The 16,016-nt window shown below is 44.3% G+C and overlaps 1 protein-coding gene across 1 annotated transcript in view; it reads right to left on the bottom strand.

The window, feature by feature from the left end:
• The window catches only part of LOC126235186 (transcription factor GATA-6-like), a 520,767-nt gene that overhangs the window by 243,696 nt on the left and 261,055 nt on the right, over window positions 1–16,016 (bottom strand). The window contains exon 2 of the mRNA XM_049943916.1: window positions 8,160–9,111. Within this exon, the coding sequence (XP_049799873.1) occupies window positions 8,160–9,111 (952 nt within the window). The remainder of the gene's footprint in view (window positions 1–8,159; window positions 9,112–16,016) is intronic.

The raw sequence follows: 16,016 nt of genomic DNA, 5'->3' as shown, positions 1-16,016 counted from the left end.
CATAGGGAGAAATCAGCGGGATCCCCAACAAAAGAGCTATCCTGGCATTTGCCTTATGCGACTTATGAAACCACAGAAAATCTAAATCCCTCTGTAGGGAGTTCAGCCACCTTCCTGCCAATTACGAGCCCCAGTGACTGAGCGCTGCATGCGCAGCCAAGCTCGATCCACCTAAACGTAAACTTAATATCGCATCATTGAATGACAAACATAATTAGCAGGTACATTAGCGGGTGGCTGGAGACAACGTATCGTCAAAAAGTAAATTTACCAAACAGTATAAAAACTTATGACCGAGTGTCCAAACAGTTTCATCTCATGGAGCACTCCCCTGTATTAGTACAGTTTCATCTCAGGATATACACTTCGTATCAGTACAGCCCTACTGCTTTGTTTCACTAAACGTCATGCACACGAAACTGCAGCAGCTGTAACAGGAAGATCTGCAGCGGATAGGCACTTGGTGCAGGGAGTGGCAACTGACCCTTAACATAGACAAATGTAATGTATTGCGAAACATAGAAAGAAGGATCCTTTATTGTATGATTATATGATAGCGGAACAAACACTGGTAGCAGTTACTTCTGTAAAATATCTGGGAGTATGCGTGCGGAACGATTTGAAGTGGAATGATCATATAAAATTAATTGTTGGTAAGGCGGGTACCAGGTTGAGATTCATTGGGAGAGTCCTTAGAAAACATCAACAAACGAGGTGGCTTACAAAACACTCGTTCGACCTATACTTGAGTATTGCTCATCAGTGTGGGATCCGTACCAGATTGGGTTGACGGAGGAGATAGAGAAGATCCAAAGAAGAGCGGCGCGTTTCGTCACAGGGTTATTTGGTAACCGTGATAGCGTTACGGAGATGTTTAGCAAACTCAAGTGGCAGACTCTGCAAGAGAGGCGCTCTGCATCGCGGTGTAGCTTGCTCGCCAGGTTTCGAGAGGGTGCGTTTCTGGATGAGGTATCGAATATATTGCTTCCCCCTACTTGTACCTCCCGAGGAGATCACGAATGTAAAATTAGAGAGATTCGAGCGCGCACGGAGGCTTTCAGACAGTCGCTCTTCCCGCGAACCATACGCGACTGGAACAGAAAAGGGAGGTAATGACAGTGGCACGTAAAGTGCCCTCCGCCACACACCGTTGGGTGGCTTGCGGAGTACAGATGTAGATGTAGAAAAATATACACTGCACTGCCCTGTACTGAAAAGTCGAATGATTATTCTGCTTATTGCCCAATGTGAAACAGTAATTAGTGATATGCCATTTTATGGTATCTGCTAGTAACGAAACATTAGTATAAATCTGAATTTAGAAGTAAGTGTGCAGATGTCAACGAAACACTAAGAAACAGGCAGGGATGAATGCTTTTGTGAAAATAAGCTAAGAAATGCGTAGAAAATGCATATTAATTTGAGATTTGTGGAAGTGAATGAGAAATCCTCTTTGGAACCTTTTTTGGGAATAAAGCTGTCTAGTTAGGTTAGTATGTTCCTCTTTGGAACATCACGCCATCTTAACAAAACATATCAAAGTATACAGAACTACACCGAAGCGCCAAAGAAACGGGTTAGCCATATGTATCCAAATACAGAGATATGTAAACAGGCAGAATACGGCGCTGCAGTCGGCGACGCCCATATGAGACAGTTGATATATCGCTTACTGTTATTACAATGGCAGATATCAGGGAGTTTGTTATAGACGGCGCACGAGCGATGGGGCACAGCATCTCCGAGCAGCGATGAAGTGGGGATTTTCCCGTACGACCATTTCACGAGTGAATACCACGAATCCGGTAAAATATCAAACCTCCGACATCGCTGCGGTCGGAAAAAGATTCTGCAAGAACGCGACCAACGACGACTGACGAGAATCGGTCAACGTGGCAGAACCGCAACCCTTCCGCAAATTGCTGCAGATTTCAATGCTGTGCCATCAACAAGTGTCAGCGTGCGAACAATTCAACGAAACATAATCGATATGGGCTTTCGGGGCCTAAAGTCCACTCGTGTACCCTTGATGACTGAACGACAAAAAGCTTTATGCATCGCCTGGGCCCGTCAACACTGACATTGGACTGTCGATGACTGGAAACATGTTGCCTGATCGGACGAGTCTCGTTTCAAATTTTAGTGGTGGTGGTGGTTAGTGTTTAACGTCCCGTCGACAACGAGGTCATGAGAAACGGAGCACAAGCTCGGGTTAGGGAAGGATTGTGAAGGAAATCGGCCGTGCCCTTTCAAAGGAACCATCCCGGCATTTGCCTGAAACGATTTAGGAAAATCACGGAAAACCTAAATCAGGATGGCTGGAGACGGGATTGAACCGTCGTCCTCCCGAATGCGAGTCCAGTGTGCTAACCACTGCGCCACCTCGCTCGGTTCCAAATTTTAGTGAGCAGATGGAAGTGTAGGGGTTTGGAGAAACCCTAATGAATCTATGGACCCTGCGTGTCAGTAGGAGAATGTTGAAGCTACGTAATGGTGTGAGGCGTGCGCAGATGGAGTGATATGGGACTCCTGATATGTCTAGATATGACTGACAGGTGACACATACGTAAGCGTCCTGTCTGATCCACCTGCATCCATTCATGTCCATTGTGCATTCCGACAGACTTGTGCAATTCCAACAGGACGATGCGGCACCCCTCCCCCCCCCCCCACGCGTCCAGAATTGCTATGGAGTGGCTCCAGGAACATTCTTCCGAGTTTAAGCACTTCCGCTGGTCACCGAACTCCCCAGACATGATCGTTATTGAGCATGTAAGAGACGCCTTACAAATGCTGTTCAGAATAGATCTCCACACCTTCGTACTATTACGGATTTATGGACAGCCCTGCGGGATTCATGGTGTCAGTTCCCTCCAGAACTACTCCAGACATTAGTCGAGTCCATGCCACGTCGTGTTGCGGCACTTCTGCGTGCTCGCGCGGTCCCAGCACGATGCACGACATTAGGCAGGTTTACCCGTTTCTTTCGCTCTTTAGTGTATTTGCTGAACTTAAATCTTCTTGGATAGGTTGCAGTAATCTGTTATTAAAAACGTGTATACAGTACTCTGTAAAACTTATGCTATGACTGATGACCTCCGATGTAAGTCCTATAGTGCTTAGAGCCAAAACCTATCCTATGACGAAACCTGATTTTATCTTTGGTACATGCAGCAACACGCATACCCTTTGCACCTCGTTTCTTCTCATTTTCCAGTGCATTGTGGAGAATACCTTGTACCGATAATAAGAACTCCCCGACTCATTTACGTACGGAGGAGAGAAAAAATTAAGGTTGGATTTGCACCGTACGCTCTTTAATCATGTTATCCCCACGATCCCTGTACTAGTTAGATATACAATGGCGAAGCAGGGCTGCTGGAATGTCTACCTTCAATACAAGAACACTTACGGGTTACAGCAGCTTGTTGTGGCATCATAAGTGCGACTCTACATTCTGTGACGCTTGCTGTCAGCACTGCTTGATAAGCATCCCAAACAGTGGAGGCAGACCCTAGGACGGCTCACGTTATCTTTTATCCGGTCACCTCAGCAGATAGTCCAATTCATGCCGTAAAATCAGAAATGAAATTCGCCTTTCTAATTTTGATTTAACTTTTCCGTTCTGTTTCATATCAGCATTACCATTTGGCATTCAAAGCACATGACAGACTCCATGAGTTTATTACTTTCAAATTAATTGTGCAGAGGTCCTTTCACTATTAAAATGCATTTACTTGCATTTATACGCATTTAAAGAAGGGCGCTATTCAGTACACCTAATGATAATAAACAGGCATTTTTGATTTTCTTACAATCATCCAGGGAACAATATTTCCCTGCAGACAATAGCGTCATCAGCGAACACTGAAGAATACTGCCACGGTGCCGTTACGATTCTTTCAGGCATGCCGGACGTAACTATCCATTCTATTGAAGATTCGGTATCAAGTGTAGTGTACGAGTCACTAGCAACGAAGATCTGCTAGTAGCTGTGACATTCTGCCAGATACTCAGTGTAATAGTGCGAAGTGATATGAAAGAGACCGAAAACACTAAATCATTATTAGGAAGCCGAATGGAAGACAGCTATTTGTTTTGAAGACTGAGAAAATTTGTTGAAGTCGTCCTGAGGAAAACGCACATAAGATAGTGCGAGTTATCCTTGAGCAGTGGTCTAGTGTTTCGGGTGCTTATCAAGTAGAGCTGACCACAGGCGTCGAGTGCATGAAGAGGCGCGCTGCTAGTATCTTAACTATCCCGTAAGTGTGCTAGTGTCCAAGGTAGACTGTGTAACAGAGCTACAGCACTCATCGTATTCCTGGAACAGGCATCATTAACATAAGAAGATTAAGGCAAAGTGTGTGTGTGTGTGTGTGTGTGTGTGTGTGTGTGTGTGTGTGTGTGTGTGTGTGTGTCGACAGCGAGTTTATTAGCGTCCTTGCTCAAGCAGTCTAAGGCGAATGCGCTTGGAAAGTGTGTAAAAAGTACAAGATAAACTGAGACATAACAGGACACACTAATATTTCACTCACCTTCACGCATCCTCTTACACTATCACTCAAATTGCCTGCACTGTCGTTATTGTAAAACCTACTTAATAACAGAGTGAAGGCGAAAGAAGCATGATTACAGGTTAATTCTTACAACAAAGTAAGCAACCAGCCAGTTTCAGTGACGCATTTCTTAAGAAGAAATAACGCTGTTAACGTCATCGTGCGACAACTGTTTCTGTTTAAAATGTATATATAACTTATGCTGTACGTGTGATGAATTTCTTTGCGGCCTAAGTTCCTGGAGATGGCAGTGCCATCGGAAACCGTGAGGGCTATAACACCACCACCTTAATCATCAACTTTCGTTGAAACGAAAATCAGTCAACGTCACATGTACAGCATAAACTGTGTGCAATTTCAAACGTGAACAGCTGTCTCACGATGAACCAGTCGGTTCTTAAGATACAGCATTACTAGCAGTGGCTGAGTGCTGACTTTATTGGAAGAATTAACCCGTATTTTTAAACAACCACGGTCTCAGCAAGTCAGTTTTCGACAAAATAGCAGTAAGTGTGACTGTCTCTTTAGGCTTGCTGTTCGCGTTGTGTATCAATGATCTTGCAAACAATATTAATAGCATCCTCAGACTTCACGCAGATCATGCAGTTATCTATAATTAAGTACTGCCCTAAAAAAGCTGCCAGAGAATTATGTCTTGACAAAATTTAACAGTAGCACCAACACTGGCATCTTTCTATTAATGTTCAGATATTTAAAAATGGTGCCCTACACAAGACGAAAAACCTAGTATTCTGTGACTACAATATCAATGATTGAGAAATGGAATCTGACAACATATACAAATACCTCAGTGTAATAGTTAGTAGGGATATGAAATGATAACATAGGCTCAGTCGTTCTGGTTGACTTCGGTTCATTGGTGTGATACCAGTGAAATGCTGTCAGTCAACAAAGTAGATTGGTTACGAAATAGTAGTGCGACCCGTTCTACTTTACTGCTCAAGTGCTTGGGATCCACGTCAGAAAACTATCTGACGATATTTACCGTCGACGAAGGAGGGCGGTGCAAGTGGTCACATGTTTGCGTGACTCGTGGAAGATCGTCAGGGAGATCGTGGAAATACTGAACTGACAGATACTTTACGACAGACGCAAACTACCCCGTGATAGGCAACTTGCGAAGTTCAAGAACCAGTTTTAAGTGAGGAGTCTAGTAAAATACCACAAGCTCCTACGTGTCGATCCCTTATGGATCGCGAAGGCAAGATTAGATTATTTTCAAGCGGACAGAGGGGTTTAAGCCCTTATCCTTCCTGCGTTCCATATGTGAATGTAATAGGAAAAAGCTGCGATCCTCGACTACCAAAGGCGTCGATAGCTGCCTATTGTCACGGCACCGTCATCCTAAACTGTTGTGGTCTAAAATGGCAAACGAATTAAAGCAGCAGCTCATTATGCAGTTTTGCAAGCTATTACTGCTTTTTCTTTCTTTGAAAGTGAGACCCTGTCAACTTCATACTCATCAGTTACAGATATATTACGAAAAATAACAGTAATGTCCCCAGTGGTAAATGTGTCTGTTAAAGCAACGTTAGCTGTCGAGGCACCGTGGTTTGGTGGGGAAGTGCTGCTCCCATAGTAACCCAGTGTTTTAACCCTCTGTGAGGTTAGATTTATTCCTTTCTGTGAAAAATACAAATTTGCACCGTCGTAAAGAGTCCACACTGCGCTCAATAAGTTAATTCCATGGACTTTCTTCCTGCTAGAGCTAGACGCAGGTGGTATTCAGAGTATACAGTGTGTCCCAGGAGTAATGGTCAGCATTCCGAGATAAAACGCGAACGCTCGTTTGAAGCAGTGAACTGCACATGACGATATGCCCTGTTCGGAATGGTTTCCAAGCTAGAACACATTTAATGTACATTGTTATTTATGAAACTGGAGCCTTGCATACGATGGTTTCAGTTACACTTAATAAACAGAATGCAAAAACTTGTGCCGAATGATTCAAAGAAAGATAGAAAATTTTAGTGATTATAGAGAAATCGCAAAGGGAATCCCACAGGGTTCAGTTTTGGGTTCACTCCTATTTCTATGGCAGAAAGACGCCCTGAGCAAAGAGTCTGAAAGCAACGAGGTAGGTTGGGCTGGAGTAGAACGCCAAAGAGGTTGGGTGGGCAAGACGCACACATGCGCATCACTCGCCCAAAAAAGAGGTACACTGAATGTGTCCCATCTCGGAAATCATTTGGAGTAGGGCATATGTGCATACGAAGATTCTTTGCTTCAAATGAGCGTTCCTGTCATATTCCCGAATATTGACCGTTCCTCCAGGGACACCCTTATTCTTGGAGTATACATGGTGGTCCAAAAGTCCGTTTACATTTGAAAATTCAATATTTCACGGAATAATGTAGGTAGATAGGTAAAAATTTACACACATGCTTGAAGTACCATGGGGTTTTATTGAAACAGAAAAGTGCATAAATGAGCAAAAGATGGTACTTCATCTAATAGAAAAGTAATAATTTGCAAAAGAAAAGAATTTTTATAACAAATGCCCAACATGTCGGTCATCATTCATCAACAATAACTTTAGCCGAGGAACAATGTTGTGAACAGCGCTGAACAGCAAGACAGTAGGTACTGCCGTCGAATTTTGGCTATTAGAATCTCTAATGAGATCGGATGATTGCGGTAGAATTGCGACTCCAGGTAACCCCGTAACCAATGATCAAACGGATTGATGTCTCGAGACCTGGGAGGCCCAGCACGATGACAATGGCGGCTCAGTACGCGACCCTCACCAAGCGACGTGCGCAAGAGATTTTTCAGAAGTCTAGGAATATGGCGTGGAGCGCCATCCTTTATTGAACTATGTCATTTCATGTCTGTCAAGTTTTACTTCTGTGCCTACATTATTCCGTGAAGTATTGCACTTTCAAGTGTTAATGACCTTTAGGGTCGACCTGTAGATGAGTGTCATGTAATGTTGTACGCAGAAAGTGGAACCGATAGTATCCGATTTCAGCATTTGAGGTAAGCATTTTGGAGCATGTCACGCCGTTTAAATACCTAGCAGTTGCACTAGAAAGTGATATGAAATGGGATAACTATGCGACATTAATGGTAAAACGACTAGGAGTGGTGTGGGAGAAATGCATCGCCCGTGCCAAGGAAACTTGTACAGAATTCTGTTGCGACGAATCGTAGTGTTTTGCTCCGTGATCTGAGGTCGTTATCAAAGGTATAGATGTAGATTTAGATGTCTAGACCCTTGGAAAATCATACTGGGTGCCCCAGTAGGCTGACAAATGTTAGATCAGGGCTGTCCAACTCGAGGACCAAGTGCTGCCCAAGAAGTAAGCATCTATCACACGATCGGTAGAAAGTTCCATAAAATTGGGTTCATGTGAAGTTACGATAAATTGAGTATTCTAGATTTGAAGCTACAACCACTTGATGCTATTCTCTCGTTGGTACATCTCGTTTTCTTTCTTTTTACATAGCTTATTTTTAGTGCTGCGAATATTGTGTACAATCCAAAAATATTCTTCTTCTGTAGGGGCCAAGGTAAGCTAAAAGGCTGGATACCCAGGTTTGGTGAGCAGTGCAGAGAATGTGAGTGAGGCAGCGGGTTACCTGGTGTTGAGGCTGGTCTGCGCGTGTATGAGGACGGAGGTGGCATTGCTGACGGCGACGTCGTGCGGGTGGTGGTAGCCGTGGTGCAGGTGGTGCGCGGCCGCACCGTGGTGCTCGAGCGCGCCCGCTGCCGCGCCGGCGCCGTACATGTCCCTCTGCGGGTCGTGGCGCTCCTCCGGAGAGCCGGCGGCGCTCGGCTGCAGCGTCGTCAGGTGCGTGAAGCGCGACTTGTCCAGCTCGCCCACGGGCGACGCCGCCTCGCCGTTGCGCGACGACACGTCCGGGGACTCGGCCGACGACACGGAGCCCTCGTGCTGCGCGTGCGCGTGCCGCAGGTACTCCTCGGGCAGGTACTCCTGCTGAGGCGGCGGCTGCTGCTGGTCCTCCTGCTTGAACACCGAGCGGAAGACGTCGTCCTGGTGGCGCGAGTCACCGTAGTCCTTCACGGGCGAGAAGAGCGCGCCCAGCTGGTAGTGGTGCTGCGGCTGGTGCTGCTGCTGCTGCTGCTGAGGCGCGGGTGGCGGGGACAGGTGGTGGTGGTGCCGGGGCGTGTGCGGGTGGTGGTACGGCATGGCATCGTCGTCGTCGGCGCGCGCCTGCGAGACCACCCTGAGGTCGCGCACGCAGTCCAAGTACTGGTACTCCGCGGCGGCGGCTTCGGCTGCGGCTGCGGCGTGCGCCTGCTGCTGCTCGGCCGGACTGGGCTCCCCCCCAGCCGCCGCGGCCGGCCCGTCGTCCGCCGTCGCGGGGGGCGGGGCCAGGTAGTCCTGCTCCACGGCGCATGCGCCGCCCGCCTCCTCCTCGTCCTGCGCCGCCGCTTGCGGCTGCTGCTGGGGACTGCCCTCGGCCATCGCCTCCTGCTGCTGCTGGAGGCTGTTCACTTCCTCCGCGTACTCCAGTTTGTCCTCCCCGTCTTCCACGCGGACGGCGATGTAATCGCCGACGCTCGGAGCTAAACAGAGAAAGCATCGAGTACGTCAACACGAGGAAAGGCCAGCTACCGTGCGGTTACAAGATGTCCAGACAATCCCTCGAAACACTCGAAGTCATTAACTATCTACCGAGGGACGTGGCGCATTGGTCAGCACGCTAGATTCGCATTCGGAAGCGCGACGGTTCAATCCCGCGTCCGGCCATCCTGATTTAGGTTTTCCGTGATTTCCCTAAATCGCTCCAGGCAAACGCCAGGATGGTTCCTCTGAAAGGGCACGGCCGAATTCCTTCCCCGTCCTTCCCTGATCCGACGACACCGATGACCTCGCAGTTTGGTCTCTTCCCACAAACAACCCAACCAATTAAATATCTGTCAGAATGGTTACGCAGTAGTCTGAAGTGGGACAACAATATAAAACTAATCGTAGGTAGAAAGATGATGAATGAAAATTGTCTGAGATGAAAACATTGCTTGAGGGTTTTCATCTTTCACAAAACCCAAAGAAACTCTGGTCGTATATAAATTTAGTTCAAATGGTTCAAATCTCACTAAGCACTATCGCATCTGAGGTTACCAGTCGCCTGGACTTACAACTACACTACTGGCCATTAACATTGCTACGCCAATACGAAATGCAGATGATAAACGGGTACTCATTGGACAAACATATTATACTAGACCTGACATGCTATTACATTTTCACGCAATTTAGGTGCATAGATCCTGAGAAATCACTACCTAGAACAACCACCTCTGGGCGTAATAACGTCCTTGATACGCCTGGGAATTGAGTTAAACAGAGCTTGGATGGCGTGTACAGATACAGCTGCCCACGCAGCTTCAACATGATACCACAGTTCATCAAGAGTAGTGACTGCCTTATTGTGACGAGCCAGTTGCTCTGCCACCATTGATCAGACTATTTCAACAGGTGAGAAATTTGGAGAATGTGCTGGCCAGGGCAGCAGTCGAACATTTTCTGTATCCAGAAAGGCCCCGGGACCTGCAACATGCGGTCGTGCATTATCCTGCTGAAATGTATTCTTTCTCACGGATCGAATGAAGGGTAGAGCCACGGGTCGTAACGCATCTGAAATGTAACGTCCACTGTTCAAAGTGCCGTCAATGCGAACAAGAGGTGACAGAGACGTGTAACCAGTGGCACCCCATACCATCACGCCGGGTGATACGCCAGTATGGCGATGACGAATTCACGCATCCAATGTGCGTTCACCGCGATGTCGCCAAACGCGGATGCGACCATCATGATGCTGTAAACAGAAATTGGATTCATCCGAAAAAAAATAACGTTTTGCCATTCGTGCACCCAGGTTCGTCGTTGAGTACACCATCGCAGGCGCTCCTGTCTGTGATGCAGCGTCAAGGGTAACTGCAGCCATGGTCTCCGAGCTGATAGTTCATGCTGCTGCAAACGTCGTCAAATTGTTCGTGCAGATGGTGGTTGTCTTGCAATCGTGTTGACTCAGAGATCGAGACGTGGCTGCACGATACGTTCCAGCCATGCGGATAAGATGCCTGTCACATCGACTGCTAGCGATACGAGGCCGTTGGGATCCAGCACGGCGTTCCGTATTACCCTCCTGAACCCACTGATTTCATATTCTGCTAACAGTCATTGCATCTCGAGCAACGCGAATATCAGTGTCTCGATACGATAAATCGCAATCGCGATAGGCTACAATCCGACCTTTATCAAAGTCGGAAACGTGTTGGTACGCATTTCTCCTCCTTACACGAAGCATCACAACAGCGTTTCACCAGGCAACGCCGGTTAACTGCTGTTTGTGTATGAGAAATCGGTTGGAAACTTTCCTAATGTCAGCACGTTGTAGGTGTCGCCACCGGCGCCAATCTTGTGTGAATGCTCTGAATAGGTAATCATTTGCATATCACAGCATCTTCTTCCTGTCGGTTAAATTTCGCGTCTGTAGCACGTCATCTTCGTGGTGTAGCAATTTTAATGGCCAGTAGTGTACTTAAACCTAACTAACCTAAGGACATCACACAAATCCATGCCCCAGGCAGAATTCGAACCTGCGACCGTAGTAGCAGCGCGGTTCCGGACTGAAGCTCCTAGAACCTCTTGGCCACAGCGGTCGGCCATAATTTTGGAGACACCATCTTTGTTTAGAAAGTTTGAAGCATACATCTGATGTATGGCGACAGAAAAAGAGACTGTGACCACAGGAGACAGTGCCACAGGTTACCCCAAAGTCTGAACACAACACACGTCACGTTAACACATACAAATCGCCATGAGCTATCGATATAAATATAAATTGACTGGTCACAGTAAACTTGTTGCGTCATTCGCTATGCAGAGGCACCAAAATTAGTCTCCAGTCATTCGCAGACGAGGCAGGTATTGAAACTGCCTCAGTGCAAAAGCACTGCTTAACCCCATTTTCAAATATCCCTTTACAAAGGAAACCCCAGCAGAATTGTCCCAGTTTAATCCTCGTAGCACTGAAAAGGTGAGTTAATTAAGTGAAAGTCTCAGTGATGTTGAGAAACAGTTGAAATCGTTAAAACTGAACAATCCTCCAGGGCCCGATGCAATCCCTATTAGATTTTATACTCAATCCGCGGCCAAGTTAGCTTTTCTTGTAACTCAACTCTACCTTGATCTCTCGAACAAGAAAATGTGCCCTCTATTTCGAAAAGTACAGGCCGCATCCACTTACAAGAAGGGCAATAGAGGTGATCCAGGGCATCTAGGGGAGGCTGGCAAAGCTTATAGGTGACAGTGTAGTGGGTGGTGCTGGGATCACTCATAGAAAAATTCCTGTACTAGTTGGCGCTAGAGCTGCACCTGTTTTAGATTGAAGTCAACTGATAGGTATACCTGCTTAAAGGAAGTCCCTCTAACTAAGGAATTACCTTCAGAGGACGTCATGTTTGCAAGTACAGAAGAAATTAGCATATTTCATCAAAATATAAGACGTATTAGAGATAAAGTTAGTGTACTGCTTATAGATGTTGACTCTGAAATTGTTGGTATATCGGAGCATCACTTACGTAATTTGACAATTCAGAGGCTTCCTTTACCAGGATACAGGTTAGTTGGCTGTTTTTCAAGGAGTTCCTTGCAGGGTGGGGGAGTGGCTGTGTACGTAAAAAACATTATTCCATTTGAGTCCATAGACGCATCACGCCACTGCACTGAACCGATATTTGATTGTTGTGCAGGGGCAGCTGAACTTACTGAAACTAAACGTCTAATTGTTGTTGTTTAGAGGTCCCCTAACTCTGACTTCAAAGCATTTCTGCGCAAGGTAGAGAGCGTGCTTGATTCACTTTGTAGGAAGTACCAGAAATTAGTTATATGTGGTGACTTCAGTATAAATTTTGTAATTGATGGTGCAGGAAAAACGATGTTGGTAGATCTGCTAAATTCATATGATCTGATGCAGCCTGTGTTTTTTCCAATTAGGGTGCAAGGGAACAGTAGCACAGCCATAGATAATATTTTTATTCATTCTTTATTACTACATGGGCATTCTGTTAGTATAAAGGTGAATGGCCTTCCAAACTATGATGCACAAATTTTAACACTAAAAGGCTTTTGAACTCAAACAAATGTCACATATAATTACAAACTATGTACGAAAGTTAATCCAACATTAATAGAGAGTTTTTTAAACCTTGTCAAGGAACAACTTTGGCAGGATGTTTATAGTGTCGATAACATAGATGATAAATATAATGCTTTCCTCAACACATTTCTCATGCTCTTTGAGCGTAGCTTTCACGTTCTAAACTGGGCATTAACAGTAATAGGCAGCCCTCGTGGATGACTAGTGGGATAAGGATATAATGTCGAACAAAGTGGGAATTACATCAAAATGTTAGAAGTGGTCACTATCAAGCTACAGTAGCCCATTACAAACAGTATTGTAAGGTGTTTAAAATGTTATAAGGAAGGCAAAGAGTATGTGGTAAGCAAATAGAATAGCTAATTCACAAGATAAAATTAAAACCATATGGTCATTTGTGAAGGAAGTGTGTGGTCAGCAGCACAAGGTCGACGATATAAAGTCAGTTCGTAGTAAAAATATTTCTCTTACTGATAAATCAGATATATGTACAGTATTTAACAATCATTTTATGAGCATTGCTGGTAAATTTAATAAAAATTTAGTTTCTACAGGGAATCATAACTTTCTTGACAAATGCCTTTCTGAGATTGGTGTCTGAAATACTCCTCTGTGATACAGACAAGGGGGAGACTCAGTCAATAATTAAATCACTGTAGACTAAGGACTCTCATGGATATGATGGAGTACCTAGCAGAATATTAAATTACTGTGCTGCACATGTTAGCACTGTATTTAGCCATATTTGTAATTTTTCTTTTAGGAATGGTCAGTTTCCTGAACGGTTAAAGCACTCAGTAATAAAGCCACTTTATAAAAAGGGAGAAGGAGATAATGTAGACAATGTTAGACCTATTTCTAGGCCATCAGTGTTTGATAAGGTTATTAAAAAGGCTGTGTATGTAAGGATAATTGATCATTTTATATTACACGATTTGCTATCAGATGTACAGTTCGGCTTTAGAAGTCGTTTAAAAACTGAAAATGCTACATTCTCTTTTCTCTGTGAGGTACTGGATGGGCTAAACAGGTACTGTCAAGTGGGGGGGGTGGCCCACGGATCAGTGTTGGGGCCACTCCTGTTCCTTATTTATATAAATGATATGCCCTCCAGTATCACGGGTAACTCTAAATATTTCTGTTTGCTGATGACCCTAGCTTGGTTGTAAAGGATGTTGTGTGTACCATTGGCCCTGTTTCAAATAGTGCAGTTAATGACCTAAGTTCATGGCTTGTAGAAAATAAACTAACGCTAAATCACATTAAGACTCAGTTTTTGCATTTTCTAACACACAATTCAACAAAACCTGATGCTTTAATTTCACAGAATGGGCATATGATTAGTGAAACTGTACAGTTCAAATTTCTAGGTGTTCAGATAGATAGTAAACTGTCATGGAAAGCCCACGTTAGGATCTTGTTCAAAGACAATGCTGTCAGCTATACTATTCGAACGGTATCTGAAGTGAGTGATTATTCAACAGGAAAATTAGTCGATTTTGCATATCTTCATTCGCTTATGTCGTATGGTATTATATTTTGGGGTAACTCTCCCCTTTCTAAAAGGATATTTTTGGCTCAGAAACGGGCGGTTCAGGCAATAAGTGATAAGTTCACGGACCAGTCGACCCCTGGAGTTAGGTATTTTGACATTGGCCTCTCTCTCTCTCTCTCTCTCTCTCTCTCTCTCTCTCTCTATATATATATATATATATATATATATATATATATATATATATACACCTTAATGTCATTTCTTGTTAACAATATTAGTTTATTCCCAAGAATAAGCAGCTTTCACTCAGTTAATACTCGGCAGAGATCAAACCTACATTTGGATTGGATTTCCTTAACTTTTGTGCAGACAGGTGTGCAGTATACTGCTGCATCCGTTTTCAATCAGCTACCTCTCGGATTCAGAAATCTTAGCAGTAATCCACTCGCTTTCAAATCTAAACTGAAGAGTTTCTTCAAGGATCACTCCTTCTATTCTGTCGAGAAGTTCTTTGAAAAATTAAGTTGATTCTTGTTGTATTGTTGACTGCGTTTACTTAAACTTATGGATTGACTTTTTCGGGTTCATAAACATTTTATTATTATTTTTTATTCCTTTTATTTTGTAATTTCATGTACTGGCATACTTCACGACCTGGCAGATTTGCTCCTCAATTTGGTCCTACGGGACGTGACGTGGATTCGTTGTTGACTCTTAGGTCATATTCCGAGCTGAAACACAGAGAGGTATCTCGAACAAACTGACCTCCTCTTAAAAAATTGGTCATGTGAAACACAACTCGAATTGTATTCACTTAACGTATTGAACGCTTTGAATCGAAACAATCAGGTCTATGCAGTACTCTTTATTTCCGAAAAGAAGTTGAATCAGTACCACATCTACTCTTATTGTCTAAGCTACGATCATATGCGGGTATCAGGCGAAATTTGAGACTTGATTGAGGATTTCTGGTATGTAGGACGCAGAAAATTATTTTGGATGGAGAGTCCACGACGGATATAGAAGTAACTTCGTATACGTCCTAGAGAAGTGTGTTGGGTACCTTGCTACTCACTGTGTAATACTAATGACCTTGCGGACAATATTAATAGCAACCTCAGACTTTCTGCAGGTGATATAGTTATCTGGTACAAAGACTTTCTTTAAATGTTCAGAAACGCAAAACTTTACTCTTCACAGAACTAAAAATCGTAGTATCTTGTGATTATAATATCAATGACTCACAGCTGGAAACGGTCAACTCATACAAATACCTGGGTGTAACACTTTGTAAGGATATGAAATGGCGTGATCACATAGGTTCAGCCATAGGTTAATGCAGGTGATACACTTCCATTTATTGGTAGAATATTAGGGAAATGCAATCAGTCAACAAAAAAGAGAGCTTGTAAATCACTCGTGCAGTCAATTGTAGAATATTGCTCAAGTGTGTGCGACCCATACCATATAGAACAGGGCACAGGGCGTATACAGAGAAGGGCAGCGTGAATGGTCACAGGTTTATTTAATCCTTGGGAGAGTGTCACAAAGATGATGACGATGAAACTGAAGTGACGGATTCTTGAAGAAAGATAGATGTAAACTATCCCGAGGACGCCTACTTACAAAGTTTCAAGAAACGGCTTTCTATGATGACCCTGTGAGTGCACTACAAGTCCCTACGTACCGCTCCCACAGCTATTGTGAGGATAATATTAGATTAATGACAGCACGCACAGAGATATTTTAACAGTGATTCTTCTCGGGCTTCATACGTGAGTGGAACGGTAAATCAAACTAATAACTAATAC

The sequence above is a fragment of the Schistocerca nitens genome, chromosome 2, assembly GCF_023898315.1.
Source record: "Schistocerca nitens isolate TAMUIC-IGC-003100 chromosome 2, iqSchNite1.1, whole genome shotgun sequence".
In the NCBI taxonomy this organism is placed as follows: domain Eukaryota; kingdom Metazoa; phylum Arthropoda; class Insecta; order Orthoptera; family Acrididae; genus Schistocerca; species Schistocerca nitens.
This window is presented reverse-complemented; position numbering and strand designations above follow the sequence as displayed.